At 39.4% G+C, this 15,473-nt stretch overlaps 1 protein-coding gene across 15 annotated transcripts in view; it reads right to left on the bottom strand.

Annotated features, from left to right (window-relative positions):
- Window positions 1-4,314: 4,314 nt before the first annotated feature.
- pkp4 (plakophilin 4) overlaps window positions 4,315-15,473 on the bottom strand; it is a 198,259-nt gene continuing 187,100 nt past the window's right edge. For 14 of the 15 annotated variants that reach the window (XM_069935461.1, XM_069935462.1, XM_069935459.1 and 11 more), the window contains 3 exons: window positions 15,269-15,400; window positions 8,846-8,919; window positions 4,315-5,274 (listed from right to left, as the gene is read on the bottom strand). In XM_069935461.1, the coding sequence (XP_069791562.1) occupies window positions 5,026-5,274; window positions 8,846-8,919; window positions 15,269-15,400 (455 nt within the window). In that variant the 3' untranslated portion in view covers window positions 4,315-5,025. Of the gene's footprint in view, window positions 5,275-8,845; window positions 8,920-10,415; window positions 10,515-15,268; window positions 15,401-15,473 lie in introns of those variants that run through there. The other variant, XM_069935468.1, reaches the window with a different exon arrangement.

The raw sequence follows: 15,473 nt of genomic DNA on the forward strand, positions 1-15,473 counted from the left end.
GTTCCTTGGAGTCCACTTGGTGGAGAATCTCACCTGGTCCCTTAACACGAGCTCAAAACCCAAGAAAGTCCAGCAGCGTCTTTACTTCCTGCGAAGGCTGAGGAAAGTTCATCTCTCACCCTCCATCCTCACTACATTCTACAGTGGATGTATCGAGAGCATACTGTGCAACTGCACCACCGCTTGGTTTGGAAACTGTACCATCTCTGACCACAAGTCCCTGTGGAGGATAGTGAAGTCAGCAGAAAAGATAAGTGGGGGCTCTCTCCCCACCACCAAGGACATCTACAACACTCGATGCAGTCGAAAGGCAATAAATATGGTGAAGAACTCCACACAACCCTTACGTAAACTGTTCTCCTTCTGCCATCTGGTAGGAGGTACCATAGCACTCGAGTCCTCAAGTTGTTTCCCCCCCAAGCCATCAGGTTCTTAAATTCCCAGAACATAGGTGGATAGTGTACCACATAGTGGACTTTTACTGTATATGTCTTAATATTTTATTGTGTTTAACTTTTATTCCAACATATATTTATGTAAATATGCTGTGGTCCTGGAGAAATGCTATCTTGCCTTTACCGTGTGAGCATGGTAAGAATGAAAAATAAAGGTGACTTGGCTTGACTTGAGAAGAAGTGTGTCGATGGGAGGGTGGGGGATTCCATGCCTGGGGATTAATGAAGGATCAAGGATTTCTTGATGGTCTAAAAAGTTTGGGGGCCCCTGATTTTGTAACACATTATTCATTTCTCATTTTCCTCATGTCTTCTGCCTGCTCTGGACCTTTATATTTCTAACTGCTGCTGTGACATCAATTGCATTGACTTTACCACTCCCCTCACTCATTCCAATCTCACTCTCTCAGAACACCTGGCCCTTCACTCTCCCTGCACCAATCTTAACCTCACCATCAAACCTGCAGACAAGGGTGGCACTGTTGTGATCTGGTGCACTGACCTCTTTCTGGCTGAAGCCAGACGATAACTCTCAGTCACCTCCTCTTACTTAGCCCTTCAAAAGAACCCCACCAAAACTCATCAAACCACTGTATCATGCACCATCTCTGAACTCATCACTTCTCCTCATCTCCCTGGCACAGCCTCCAACCTTATTGTTGCCCAATCCACTCCACCCATTTCTACCTCCTACCTAAGATCCACAAATCCAATTGTCCAGCACTCATCGTGCCTCCATTGTCCTGCCCCACCGAATTGGAATCTGCTTACCTCAAATCTGTTTGGTCCCCGAGTCTAGTCCCTCCACACTTACAGCTGGGACACTTCACAAACCCTCCATCACTTCAGATTCCAGTTTCCTGATCTTAATGACCTCATATTTACCATAGACATCCAATCCCTATACACCTCCATCCCCTCTACCAAAGGCCTCAAAGCCCTTCATTTCTTTCTGGACAATCGACCCAACCAGTCCTCCTTCACCACCATTCTCCTCCAGCTGGTAGAACTTGTCCTCAACCTCAATAACTTCTCCATTGACTGATCTCATTTTCTCCAGGTCAAAGGGGTTGCTATGGGCCTCAGCTATGCCTGCCCTTTTGTTGGCTGTGAGGAACAATCTATGCTAAAAGCCTACACACACAAGGGTCTTCAACTCTTTTTCTGCTACATCGACAAATAATTTGGTGCTGCCTCATGTACCCATGGTGAGCTCATTGAATTTATCTATTTTGCTGCCAAATTCCACCCCTACCTCAAATTCACTTGGTCCATCTCTAGCAACACTCTCCCTTTCCTCAAACTCTGTCTCCATCTCAGGAAACAAACACTCAACACACATTTTCTACAAACCCACCAACTCTTCTACTGCACCTCTTCACACCCTGTTCCCTGTAAGAATTCCATTCTCTCAATTCTTCCTTTTCAGTTGCATCTGCACCCAGGATGAGGACCTTCATGCCAGATCATCAGAGATGTTCTCTTTTTTCAAACAACATGGCTTTCCCTCTCCCACCATCAACTCAGCCTTCACTTGCATATCCTCCTTTACCTGCACATCTGTATTGGCCCCTCCAGCCCCACATGCAACAAGGACAGGATTCCTCTTGCTCTCAACTATCATGACACCGGCCTTCCATCCAACATATCCTCCTCTGCCATTTCTGCCATCAACTACGTGATCCCACGAGATAAATATCTCCCTCTCTGCTTTCTGCAGGGTCCACTCCATCTGTGACCCCCTTGTTCACTCCTTCCTCCCCACCAATTGTCCCCTTGGTACTTACACTTGTGACCGCAGGAGATGCTCCACTTGCACCCACACCTCCTCCCTCATCACCATTTTGGGCCCTAAACAGTTCTTCCAAGTGAAGCAATTCATTTCACTTGTGAATCTGCATGGGTCATTGACTGCATCCAGTGCTCCTGCTGGAGAGACTGAGAGATCGCTTTGTGGAACACCTCAGCTCTGTCCGCCACAATAATGTGGATCTCCCAATGGCCACCCATTTCAATTCCCGATCCCATTCCCTTGCTGACATGTCTGTACATGGTCTCATGCACTACCAAATTGAGATCACCTGGAGATTGGAGGAACAACACCTTATCTTCTGACTGGGCAACCTTGAACTGGATGGCAATAACATCAACCTCTCTGGCTTTCATTAAATAACTCCTCCCCCAGCTTCTTCTCCATCGTTTTCCCAACTTTATCTCTTTCCCTTTTCCATCTGTCTCCTTTCATAGAGCCAAAATCAATACTCACCTTTCCTCTTATAATATCCAATTAATACCTTTTGTTGGTCTGGAGCCCCTACCCGCCCAGTCAGCACTGTCTCTATTCTTACCTTTCCTGTTCTTTGCTTATTCTTTAATTATTCCTTGAAGAAGGGCTCAGGCCCAAAGCGCCAGCAATTTTTTCAGATTTATTTCATATTTATTGTGAGAGTACATACATGACATCACATACAACCCTGAGATTCCTTTTTCCTGCGGGTGCAGCAGAATTACCACTCATTGGTAGTACAAAAAATAAACTGTACACAGTGTAAACATATAAAAGAACTGTAAACAGGTAATGAATGTAAACAAACTGACTGGACAATACAGAGGACAAAAGAAAATCAATAAAGTGCATAAGTAAGAGTCCTTAAATTAGTCTCTGAATTTGTCATTGAGGAGTCTGATGGTAGAGGAGTTGCAGATGTTCCTGAACCTTGTGGTGTGAGTGTTGTGGCATCTATACCTCTTTCCTGATGGCAGCAGTGAGAACAGAGCATGTGCTGGATGGTGTGGGTCTTTGATGATTGCTGCTGTCCTCTGATGGCAGTACATCCCTGTAGATGTACTCAATAGTGGGGAGGGTTTTGCCTGTGATGTCCTGGGCTGTGTCCACTACCTTTTGGCAGGTTTTATGCTCAGGGCTATTGGTGTTTCCATACCAGTCCAACTGGTCAGCACACTTCCCCCACACCTCTGTAGAAATTTGCCAAGGTTTCTGGTGTCAGACCAAATTTTGCAAACTCTTGAGGAAGTAGAAGTGCTGACGTGCTTCCTTCATTATGCCATTGATGTGTGGTTTCCAGGAAAGATCTTCTGATTTAGTGACTCCCAAAAACCTAAGTTTGCTCACCCTCTCCACCTCTGATCCCCCAATGATCACTGGATTGTATACTTCTGGCTTTCCTTTCCTGCAGTCAACAATCACTCTTTAGTTTTAGAAACACTAAGTGCAAAGTTGTTGGTGCACCAGATAAAGATAATCTCCTATTGACGCTGTAAGACTGGCTGAGTTCCTCCAACACTTTGGTCTGTTTTTACTGTAATCTCTTATCCTCAAATAAAGGTTTTCACCATAGACTAAGAAATGTTTTATTTTTTTGTCCTTTAACTAAAAATCCCACATCAAGTTTATGTTTTTAAAATTAGTACTTTTGAGACCTAAAAACATTTGAAAGATGATTTAAGACAAATGCTTAGAGGGGAATCATTCTCAAATTTGTTGCTAGAATATTTAAAAAATATAAACACAACGAATGTACACTCAAGAAGGAGAATAAAACCAAAAGTTACTGCATCACAAAAGCAATACATTTTGTTTGGAGTCCTATAATATTGGAATCTTAGAATATGCACCAGTTATAAAAACAGAAAATGTCATCGATATTTATAATTATAATAATACTGAAACATTAACTCTATCTTCATAGATACTGTCTAATTTGCTGAGTATTTCCAACCATTTGCTTATATTTCCAGTTTTCAGTACTGCAGTTTTCTACATCTAATAAACATTAGTGATAGAACAACAAATATTGCACAACTAGCAAAGAAAAATAAAACATCTTGAGCTCAATACTTCAATGTATGGAATGATCACATTTATTTATAAATGCATATAGCAAATGGCAGTGAAACCAGCCACGGAATGGGAATGGAAAAATAAGTTTTCAGTTTACTGGGAAATACACATTTTTTGAAATTACAAAACTCCTTTAAAACAAAATGTACTTATTTTCATTTGGATTAATTAATCTTTTTTAGACTCCCGTATTTTAAAATGATCTTAAATACAGGACATTCCTTTAAGAAATGAATTCAACCTTGTTCAGATGGCATTTCTATATTTACACCAAAGAAAGCAAAATTTACAAGTGTATGGAATACATAATTTGAAGATTCAGTATTTCAGTAGAACAAAATGGACATATATATTTAAAATGTATGTACAAACCAAAAGTAATACTTTATTCACAGAAGTTTCACATTTTATTTTGCCACACATTATCCACTATTTTCCTCCATCTCAAACCTTTCATCACTTTGCCCACACCACCACCAAATTATAAAAACTACTTAAGAAATCTAACACCTAGTCTGACTTAAAGACTCATCAATTTTCCTTTGCTGTTCCTTCCATATCCCTTTCCGCAAGATACACATCCTCAATTCCTTTCTTTAAGTTACATTCACACTGTCTCCACTAGAAATCTTTTATATCAATGATTATTTGCAATCAAATCTCAAAAATGGAGCAAAAAGACATTTTCTTCTACTTTGTTTTCCTATATTAAACCCAGGAATCTGGGGATCCTGGGTACTGATCTGCTCTGTAAGGCAGCCGTGTTGTGGAATACAAGTCAACATAATTAGTTGAAGATTTTAGTCCACGAGGTGATGCGTAATCTGTGACAGGTGGATAATGAATCTGGTCATCAAAATAAGGGTCTTCATAACTCTGAGGAGACTGCATATACAGTCTATAAGCATCATAATTTCTTCTGCTTGAGTCATCTTGGCTATAGTACATCTGTGGATGCTGATAAAATGTTAAAATTAACAAAACTGAAATAGAGCAACTACATATGAACACCAATCAATAATATTTAATAGAGCTGAATAATAAATATTAAAATATTTTTCAGTAAATGCTACTAGTGACATAATATGCAAGTTGTATATGACACTGACCTGGTGCCATACTTGCAAATTCCAAAAATTTGTCTTCCCCTTTCCTTTGTTTTAAAATACATTCAAATTATAAGAACAGTTTTCCTTACAAACTGGTACTTCAGTCCTGCATTTTTAGCTCACAGCCAAAAATAACATTTGACAGTTCTCAAAGTTTTTGAAAATGAGGTGGATTTATCTTCAAAACTTGATCTGATTTCATCTTGTCCAGTAATTTTGATCAACTAGCTATTACACATTCTAAGATAAGACATACCAGGTTAAGTGCAAAATTGAACAGACAGCAGATATTTTTCAAAGAATGCACTTTTGCCAGTGGAAAAACAAACCGAGGGAAACACTTCAGAGATTCAAGAGGTTTATGATAATGATATTTCATAATGAAAATGGGAAAGATCGCCAAAAATAAGAGCTCACTGTTTGATGAACTGCATCGAGGGTCATATACTGAGAGCTTGGTAGAGCATAACAACTAGAAAAGGGAGGGTTGAAATTATGAGAAATTATACATGAAGAAAAGGTATGCTGACAGGTAAAATCAAAGAAAACCAAAAGAAGTTTTCTAAGTTCAGAAAGACCAACAGCATACGAATAGATTCTCATTCCAATGTTTATTTCTCCATAGATGCTGCCTGATAAGCTAAATATTTCCAGGTATTTTCTGTCAGTAAATAGATACACTTAAGGATTAAATAAGGAAATGGGGAGGAGGGGTAAAATTCTGAATGAATAGTTTACAACCCTCTTCAATAAAGGGGGTGATGCGCATAAGTGGCTATGAGAGAAAGTGTGTGAAATTTTGGATGGGATAAACATGGTAAAGGAGGAAATATGAGGGAGCTTAGCATTTTCTCAAAAAAGGAATATATCCCAGGCTGTTAATAACAGAAGGGGAGAACTATGGAAACCCGCATGGGTCTAAGCTCTGGACCAGCCATTCTCAATGAGGGGCCATATGGCCTCCCTGGGGACCACAGCACATTTAAGGAGGCCACGGAATAAAACCAAATTTAAAACAAAAATGCGGTTGGTAGGAGATAAGTGTAGAAGAAACCAACTAAACTTGACTGCTTCACAAGGAAGGGGGCCCATAAACTAAGAGTGCCATCGCTAAAGAATAGTTGAGAATGGTTGCTATGGACAGTCAGGAGGGCGCAGATGCTGGAATCTAAAATAAGTGTGAGCTTTGATAAAAGATTTTAGCGCTAAACATTGACCATATCTTTTCTCACATTGATGCTGCTTGACCTGCTGAGTTTCACCAGCAGAGAGAGGGTTAAGCTTGGATCCAAAATTGACTGTCACTTCATGGATTATGTGCAATGGCCCTTGTTTCAATAGTATGGAGTGATTCGCTCACCTCTTTTTCCAATTGCTCCTTCCTGCTCTCATCCAATACCTACTCCCTTCTTAAGGCAACCACAGAAGGAATGCCTGCCCTTTTACCCTTTCCTTTCTCACCACCAAACATTCTCTCTTGGTGAAGCAAAAATTTATTGTACCTCTTCCAATTCAGTGAACTGCATTCAGTTATTACCACAGGTTCTTCATTAGCCAAGGCACCTCAGTGGTTATGAGGAGAAGGCTGGGCTGTGGGGCTGAGTGGGAATATGAATCTGTGGGGCAGATTCAATGGGCTGAATAGCCTATTTCTGCTCCTATGTCTTATGCTCTCATTAGCAAAAACAAACACAGATTGATCAATTTTCAATGATAACTGAGATTTGTTTAGACTTTGGCCTCAAGCTGTTCAATTAAAACTTAACACAAGCTCAAGAAACAAAATTGCAAGATAACTAGGCTTGTAACAGCCCTGTAGTCTTAACTTAAGAGTTTAACAATTTCCAACATTTATCAAGACTGGCCAATTCTGATAATAGATAATTAACCTGCAATATTAACTGTATCTTTCTCCATAGATGCTGCCTGATCTGTTGGGTGTTTCCAGCATTTTCTGTTTTTATTTATGATCAGTGTCAGCGATTGGGACCTGTGTTCGAATCCCGTGCTGTCTCTAAGGAGTTGGTATGTTCTCCCCATGTCTATGTGGGTTTCCCTTGGTGACTCTGGTTTCCTCCCACCATTCAAAACATACTGGGATTGTAGGTTAATCAGGTGTAATTGGCCGTCATGGGCTCGTTGGCCGAAATGGTCTGTTACCGTGCTGTATGTCTAAATTAAAAAAAATTAATTTCTTTATCCAGAATATGGAGAATCTCTGATAGTTTCAACCCAAACTGTCCAAGGAGATTCAGTCATGCAAGCATATTCAATGCTGGGTTCAACAAGTCAAGGTATGTAGAAAATTATGGCTAAGGAGGTTAATGCAGAAAAATGAAGCGAAATTCAAAGCTCCGACACAATCTGACTGGAATGTAGAACTGGGCCAAAGGGGAAATAACCTACTCCTACTTCATTTTTAAAAATCCTTATAATGGAGTTTGCAGATGATAAAAAAACATGTCCTGGTGATCAACAGTGAGGAGGATATTTTCAACAGCAGGATATCAATTGATAGGTCAAATGTGCAGAAAAGTGGCACAGAATATAATCCATAAGTGCAAAGTCATGCAACAAAGCAAGGAAGTTACTGCAAGGTATGGAAGCTCAGAGATCTTGTAGCACGACAATTCAATAAAATGGTTATTAGAGTACTCTCTTCTATTAGCAAAAGTATATAATTAAGAGCAGGATGTTTATGCCAGAATGGCAGTGTAAGTGAACAAATCTGGTCATCTGACTATCCAAAAAATGAAGAAGTGTAGAGGAGATGCAACATATTATCAGGGTTAGAAAAATTATGGCTGAAGGAGAATTGGATAGGCTGAAATTGATCAGGAGTTGAGGCAAGATTTAATTGAGGTGTCTAAAATTATTAGGAACTTGGATAGAAAATAACAGAATGACTTGTATCACCTCAGCAAAGATATCAAAAATCAAGAGACAATGATTTTATGTAATTGGTAAAAGGACTGGAGGAGTGAATGCTTAAAGAGGACATCCACCTCAGACATTGAGAAGTGTCAATGCAGAAAGGCAGGTAAAGGCAGAAATCTTCATCACATTCAGAATGTCCTTGGATGTGCATTTGCAGAATAATTAACAAGATTGGGATTAAAATGGTAGATCTTTCTTGATCAGCATCAGCACAATTGATCAAAAGGCCTCTTTCTACAATTGTAAATGTTATATGATTCTGTTCTTTGACCCTAAATAATCTACATTTTTTATATGCTTAACCTTGATTCCTAATTCATTCCTACCTCAATTCATAGAAGTCTCAGCTGCTTTAAATAAACTTATTCATCTATATTGGATACAACCTCAAACAAGATGCATCTCTATTTTCTGTAAAGCCATTTCGAGATTATACTCAGAAGTAGAAATTTTCTATTTTAATTTTCCCAATCAATACTTACATGAAGCCGTCTTGATTCCTCCTTTGCTGGTGAAGAATAGGAACCTATGTAAATTGGCGATAATTTACTGGAACCTATAAATCAAGGCATTGAAATTAATCAGTAAAAAAAATTATACAATAATTGTGATATTTCAGCCAAAAACAAGCATGGAAAGTGAAATACCTGGACATGGAAGAGAGGAAAATTTTAAAATTGATTTGTTTTTAAATATTCATCTGGTAAATAAATTCTAAGACCAACAGTACATCTAATAATGACTTATTGTAGGTGAAAGAATGGTATGCTGTACATTAAGAAAGAAAGGTAGCAGAGAATTGAGAATAAATTTACATAGAAAATTATTATAGGAGAAAACAGAACAAGATATTCTGTGTAATTATAACAAATTAATAACTATTTCCCTGTCATACACTATCAAAGTAACAATTTAAAGACATTCCTTTTCACTCCCATGGAGAACAGCAAAATTCTGATAATCCGCAATGGAATTGTTCCCAAATCCCAATGGTTTGACACTGGCTTACCAGGCGCCTTCTCCAACACTCTAATATATCAGGTCCCATTCCCCAAGTTCCCTTTAAATGCATAATTGCCTATGTGTTCACCTCCCTTTAAACTTACTACATTCACTGTAAAATTTATTATGGTGCTGTGTAAAAGTTTTAAAATATGAATTAGAAGGCTTTTTCACACTTGCATCCAACTAACTTGGCCATTCAGTGTCCCGGGATAGGAATGGGGATTTGGCTTTTCACACTTGACCACTCCTAACTGGGACACTGAACCCTTTCACACTTGCAAGGAGCCATCCCCAGGGTTAGGACTGTTCCAACTTCTACCAGTGACGTCAACACAGATTGAGTGATGGACCTGCCCTAAATCCTGATCAATGTATTATAATCTTATATTATAACATAATTAAGCTTTATGTACAGCACAGTATGAGCCTTTCAGCCCCTGTTGTGCTGACCTATATCAACCTTTATAAGGGACAGTGGGAAAGGGCTACCAATAAATAAAGATGAAAAGGAAGGTATAAACTTCGTCATGGGAAAGACGCAGCAGGAGAGAGAGAGAGAGAGTGACAATAATAGCAATAGCGGACAATTTTTAAACAGCGTGAGAAAGTTGGTAGCGCTATAGTGCACATTTTATACAGCGTGGGAAAGTTGGTAGCGGTATCGTGTACAATTTATAAATACCTCGAGGAAAAAGCAATGGTGGACCTGCCCTCCCATAATGCCTGCACCAGAGAAAGGGATGTGTGCATGGCTGGATGCACAGAGTGCTCATGGAAAGGTTTGATGTGATACTTTGCTCTTTCATACACTGCTCCAGTGAAGCCCAACATAAGCTTGAGGTCTCTCATCTTTTTTTTTTTACTAAGAATGCTGCAACACTGGAGACTTGATGTTGAATTCAACAATTTCAGATAAATCTAATTTCCTAAATGTGTCAGATCTGGTCATTTCTGATGCAAGGTTATCCACTGGTAACATAATCTTAAATTTTTCCTTCTCCACAAATGCTCCCTGTTTTTATTTCATCATTACCTTTATTCTTCTTTGGCTTGGCTTCATGGACGAAGATTTATGGAGGGGGTAAAAGTCCGATTTACACTCCTTCAAAGATTATACCCTTGCCCTCTCTCAGATACACCAACTAACTGTAAACCGAAAGGTCGTGTTAGGTAAATTGTCGGGATTAAAGGCAGATAAATCCCCAGGGCCGGGTAGTTTGCATCCAAGAATGCTTAAGGAAGTAGCCCAAGAAATAGTGAATGCATTAGTGATAATTTTTCAAAACTCTTTATATTCTGGATTAGTTCCTGAGGATTGGAGGGTGGAAAAAGTAACCCAACTTTTTAAGAAGGGAGGGAGAGAGAAATCGGGAAGCTATAGACCAGCTAGTCTGACATCGATAGTGGGGAAAATGCTAGAGTCAGTTATTAAAGGTGCGATTGCAGCACATTTGGAAAGTGGTGATACCATCGGACAGAGCCAGCGTGGTTTTATGAAGGGAAAATCATGTCTGACTAATCTAATAGAATTTTCTGAGAATGTAACTAGTAGAGTGGATAAGGGAGAACCACTGAATGTGGTATTTCTGGACTTTCAGAAGACATTTAATAATGTCCCACACAGGAGATTAGCGTACAAACTTAAGGCACACAGTAAGGGAGATATGGTATTAAGGTGGATAAAGAATTGGTTGATAGACAGGAAGCAAAGAATAGGAATAAATGGGTTCTTTTCAAAATGGCAGGCAGTAACTAGTGGGGTTCTGCAAGGCTCAGTGCTTGGACCACAGTTATTTACAATATATGCCAATGACTTAGATGTGGGAATAGAAAGCAACATCTCCAAATTTGCAGACAACATGAAGCTGGGTGGCAGGGTTAGCTGTATAGAGGATACTAGGAGGATGCAGGGTAATTTGGACAAGTTCGGTGAGTGGGCCAAGGCATGGCAGATGCAATATAATGTGAGGTTATCCATTTTGGAGGAAAGAACAGGAGAGAAGATTATTACCTAAATGATATCCGTTTAGGAAAAGCAGAGATCCAACAAGACTTGAGTGTCGCTGTGCATCAGTCATTGAAAGTGGGAAAGCAGGTAGAGCAGACAGTGAGGAAAGCGAATTAATTGTATGTTGGCATTCATAGCAAGATGATTCAAGTTCAGGAATAAAGCGGTTCTACTGCAGCTGTACAGGGCCTTGGTGAGACCACACCTGGAGTATTGTGTGCAGTTTTGGTCTCCTTATCTGAGGAAGGACATCCTTGCTATGGAGGGAGTGCAAAGAAGGTTCACTAGATTGATACCAGGGATGGCAGGACTTACATATGAAGAAAGGCTGGATCGACTAGACTTGTACTTGCTGGAATTTAGATGTTTTTTGGGGGGGGGGGGAATTCTTACAGAAATGTATAAAATTTTTAAAGGATTGGACAGGCTAGATGCAGGAAGGTTGTTCCCGACATTGGGGAAAATCAGAACCAGGGGACACAGTTTACAAGTTTAGTTCCGGGGACGGCAGGATTGACATAACGCTGAAAGTTTGGAAAGATTGGGCTTATATGTGATGGAGTTTAGAAGGATGAGGGGAGACATGATTGAGGTATATAAGATTATCAAGGGTCTAGACAGGGTGAATTTAGATTACATGTTCCTAATGTTGGGAGAGACTAGGACTAGAGGGCACAGTTTAAGAATAAAGGGAAGGCCCTTTAGGACGGATATAAGGAGAAATCTTTTTACCCAGATAAGTGTGGATCTGTGGAATGCTTTGCCGCAGAGGATGGTGGGGGCAGATTCGCTGGATATGGTCAAAAGGGAGTTAGATAAGGCTCTTGAAGGCAGGGGAATGAAAGGTCATGGGGATAAGGCAGGGAATGGATACTGACAGAGAATGATCAGCCATGATCTGAAAAATGGCGGTGCTGGCTCCTCCAGCTCCTACTGTCTTTTGTCCATTATTTTTTAGGACTGAGATGAGAATTTTATTTTTTCTCTCAGAGAATGGTGAATCTGTGGAATTCTTTGCCACAGGAAGTAGTTGAAGCCAGTTCCCTATCCATATTTAAGAGGAAGTTGGATTTGGCCCTTGTGGCTAAAGGGGAGAAGGGAGGTACTGGGTACTGAGTAGATGATCAGCCATGGTGGTGTAGGCTTGAAGGGCCAAATGGCCTACTTCTGCACCTATTTCCCATGTTTCTATGTTTCCAGATGTTGTCACCTGGATAACCTTGTGAAACACAAAAGTCTGTAGACGCTGTGAAGAAGGGCTTAGGCTCGAAACGTCGGTTTATAATATATTTTTCTCCTAAGGACACTGCAAAACCTGCTGAATTCCTCCAGCATTTCTGTGTTTTTACCTGGATAGTCTTGGTCATTACCCTTTCAGAGACATTCTCTTTACTCTCTCCACCTCTTCTCAATCTGCAACTTAAAGCCAACTTCTCTCCTCATTTTCCTGTTCGATGAAATGTCATCATCTGGAATGTTAACTTATTTTTTTAAATCCATTATTTGCTCTGTTGTGTATCTTAGGACTTTTTCCTTTTCAGATTTCCAGCATCTGTTAGTTTCTTTACGTTCAAGTACTATGAAATGGGTTTGATTTTCCTAAATCTGGAATAGACTGAAATCTACAAGAGTATTCTGTGATGTGTTTTAACTCAAAGATGCAAGCAACATAAATAGTTGTAAAAATCATGAAATGGAAAGGATGGAAGAACTCAGGAAAGTTATAACTCAAACTGCTGGAGTTCTAGGTAAATAAATCTCTCAGCCTAATAGACGTCATTTATGGGCATTATGAGTACCTAATGAGAAAACAGAAGTGTTGGTTTTAATTTTCCAAAATTCCCTAGATCTTAGGGAGTTTCTATTAGATTGGGAAAAACAAATATAAGTCCTTTATTTTAAAATGGAGGGACATAGAAAGCAGGAACCTACAGGCAAGCTACTTAATATCTGACAGAGGGAAAATGTTGCAAGTTATTATTAAAAACATTATAGAAGAGCATTTAGAAAAATTCAAGGTAAGCTTGCAAAGCCAAGCCATAGAAATTTACAGCACAGAAACAGGCCCTTCAGCTCAACCTGCCCTTGCCAACCAGCTAGTGCCATTGGCCAATATCTCTCTAACCTTTCCTATCCATGTACCTGTCTAATTGTCTTTAAAACATTACAATTATCCCCACTTCTACCACTTCCTCTGGCAGCTTGTTCTAAGTACCCACCAGGCTCTGTGTGAAGGAGGTGCCTCTCAGGTCTCTTCAACTCACTTTAAATTTATGTCCTGTACTTCCCTGGGGAAAAAGGCTATCTTTCTCCGCCAACCCCCCCACCCCACCCCCCCACCCCAGCCATTTCACCCAGCAGAAAAGTCCCAGCCTCTTAATAATTCAAGCCTACCAGATCTGGTAATATTCCTGTGAATCTTTTTTGCATTCTTTCCAGCTTAATGGTACTTTTCCTATAAATGGATGACCAAAATTGAACACAATTCTCCAAGTACTGACTCACCAAAATCTTGTACAGTTGTAACATGATGTTGCTGACCATGTACTCAATAGCCTGACTGACTAATTCAATCATCTTCTCCACCACCCTATCAACCCGCTTCACCACTTTCATGGATCTTTGTACCTGTACCCCCAAGTCCCTTTGTTGTACACAATCCCCAGAGCCCTGAGTATGTTCTGCCCATATTTAACCTATCAAAACGCAACATTTCACACTTCTGCGAGTCAAATTGCATCTGCCATTCCTTGGTCCTCTTTCCCAGTTCACCTCGATACTCTTGAAATCTTAGATAACCTTCTTCTGTGAAAGGGAGTACATTCTGACCATTTGTTCCGTTTTAAAAAAGTAATGTAAGGTGTAAATAAAGGGGGATTGTTTTTTATATGTAATGTATGAAGGTTATTGTGAAAAATAAAACAAAGTATAGGAGATTATATATTGACATGGATCACATATTAGCTGGCTAAGAGGAAGAGTAGACACAAATGGGTCTTTTTCTGGCTGGCGTGATGTGATGAGTGGTACATGGGCTTCAAATTTTTTACATATAGGATGAAGACATCAAAGGAATGGTTGTTGCTTGATTTATTGATGACACAAAGATAGGAAAATAAGTTGTAAAATGGAGGTTAAAAGGCTGCAACGGTAGGTTATGCGAATGGAGAAAGATCTGGTAAATGGAGCACAATTTTGGAAAAAGTTAATATTTATGGCAGGGAAAAAAAACATGTGAATGCTGAGATTGTAGAAGTCTGGGTGTCCTAGTACATGATTCACAAAATGCTAGAATGCAGAAACATTAACTAGAAAAGTTAATGAAATGTTGTTTATAGTTAAGGGAATTGAATACAAAAGTAAGGTTATGCTCTGGAGAGACCACATGTGGAGGTGTGTACAAGGTCTTGGTCTTCTTAGGATGGATTATTAATGTGTTGGAAGTAGTTCAGAGAAATGTACCAATCTAATTTTTTTATTACAGAGGACCATAAATCTTTTCAGTTCCTTTCCTTAGAGAGCAATAGAAGCACTCTTTGAACATTTTTAAGGCAGAAGTAGGTGCATTCTTAATAATGCAAGTAAGAGGTTAGCACGGAGACAGGAATGTGAATATGATTTTATTAAATAGTTTAACAGGCTTGAAAGGCTGAATGGCCCTACTCCTGCTCCTATTTTATACACTCATATGTTAACTATTATGCCAATCACCATAAAACTCCAGTACTTGAAAAGAATGCTAATTATTTTAATGAATTGAAATTTACAAAGTACACTTCAAATTTCTCAAATAACCTTTTCAGACCAAATTTCAAAAGCTCCTGCAAGACAATATGTGAAACATTTTACATTTATGAAAAAAAATGTTTGTTGTATTCATTCCTTTTCTTACCCATGGTCAAATCCTTGTGTTTTATATTGTCTCCTTGGCTGTTGTAATATTGCACTGAAGCCTTTGTTTTCTCATAATTAGATTGTTGATCCTTGATTCCCAAGAGTGCTGGTGAAGAGGTCGTGCTAGCCACTGTAAACAATACAATAATATAATCAGATTGAATCAAAACTTGCAATTATTTATCAATATTCATGACTTTGAC

Source organism: Narcine bancroftii, chromosome 4 (assembly GCF_036971445.1).
Source record: "Narcine bancroftii isolate sNarBan1 chromosome 4, sNarBan1.hap1, whole genome shotgun sequence".
NCBI lineage: Eukaryota > Metazoa > Chordata > Chondrichthyes > Torpediniformes > Narcinidae > Narcine > Narcine bancroftii.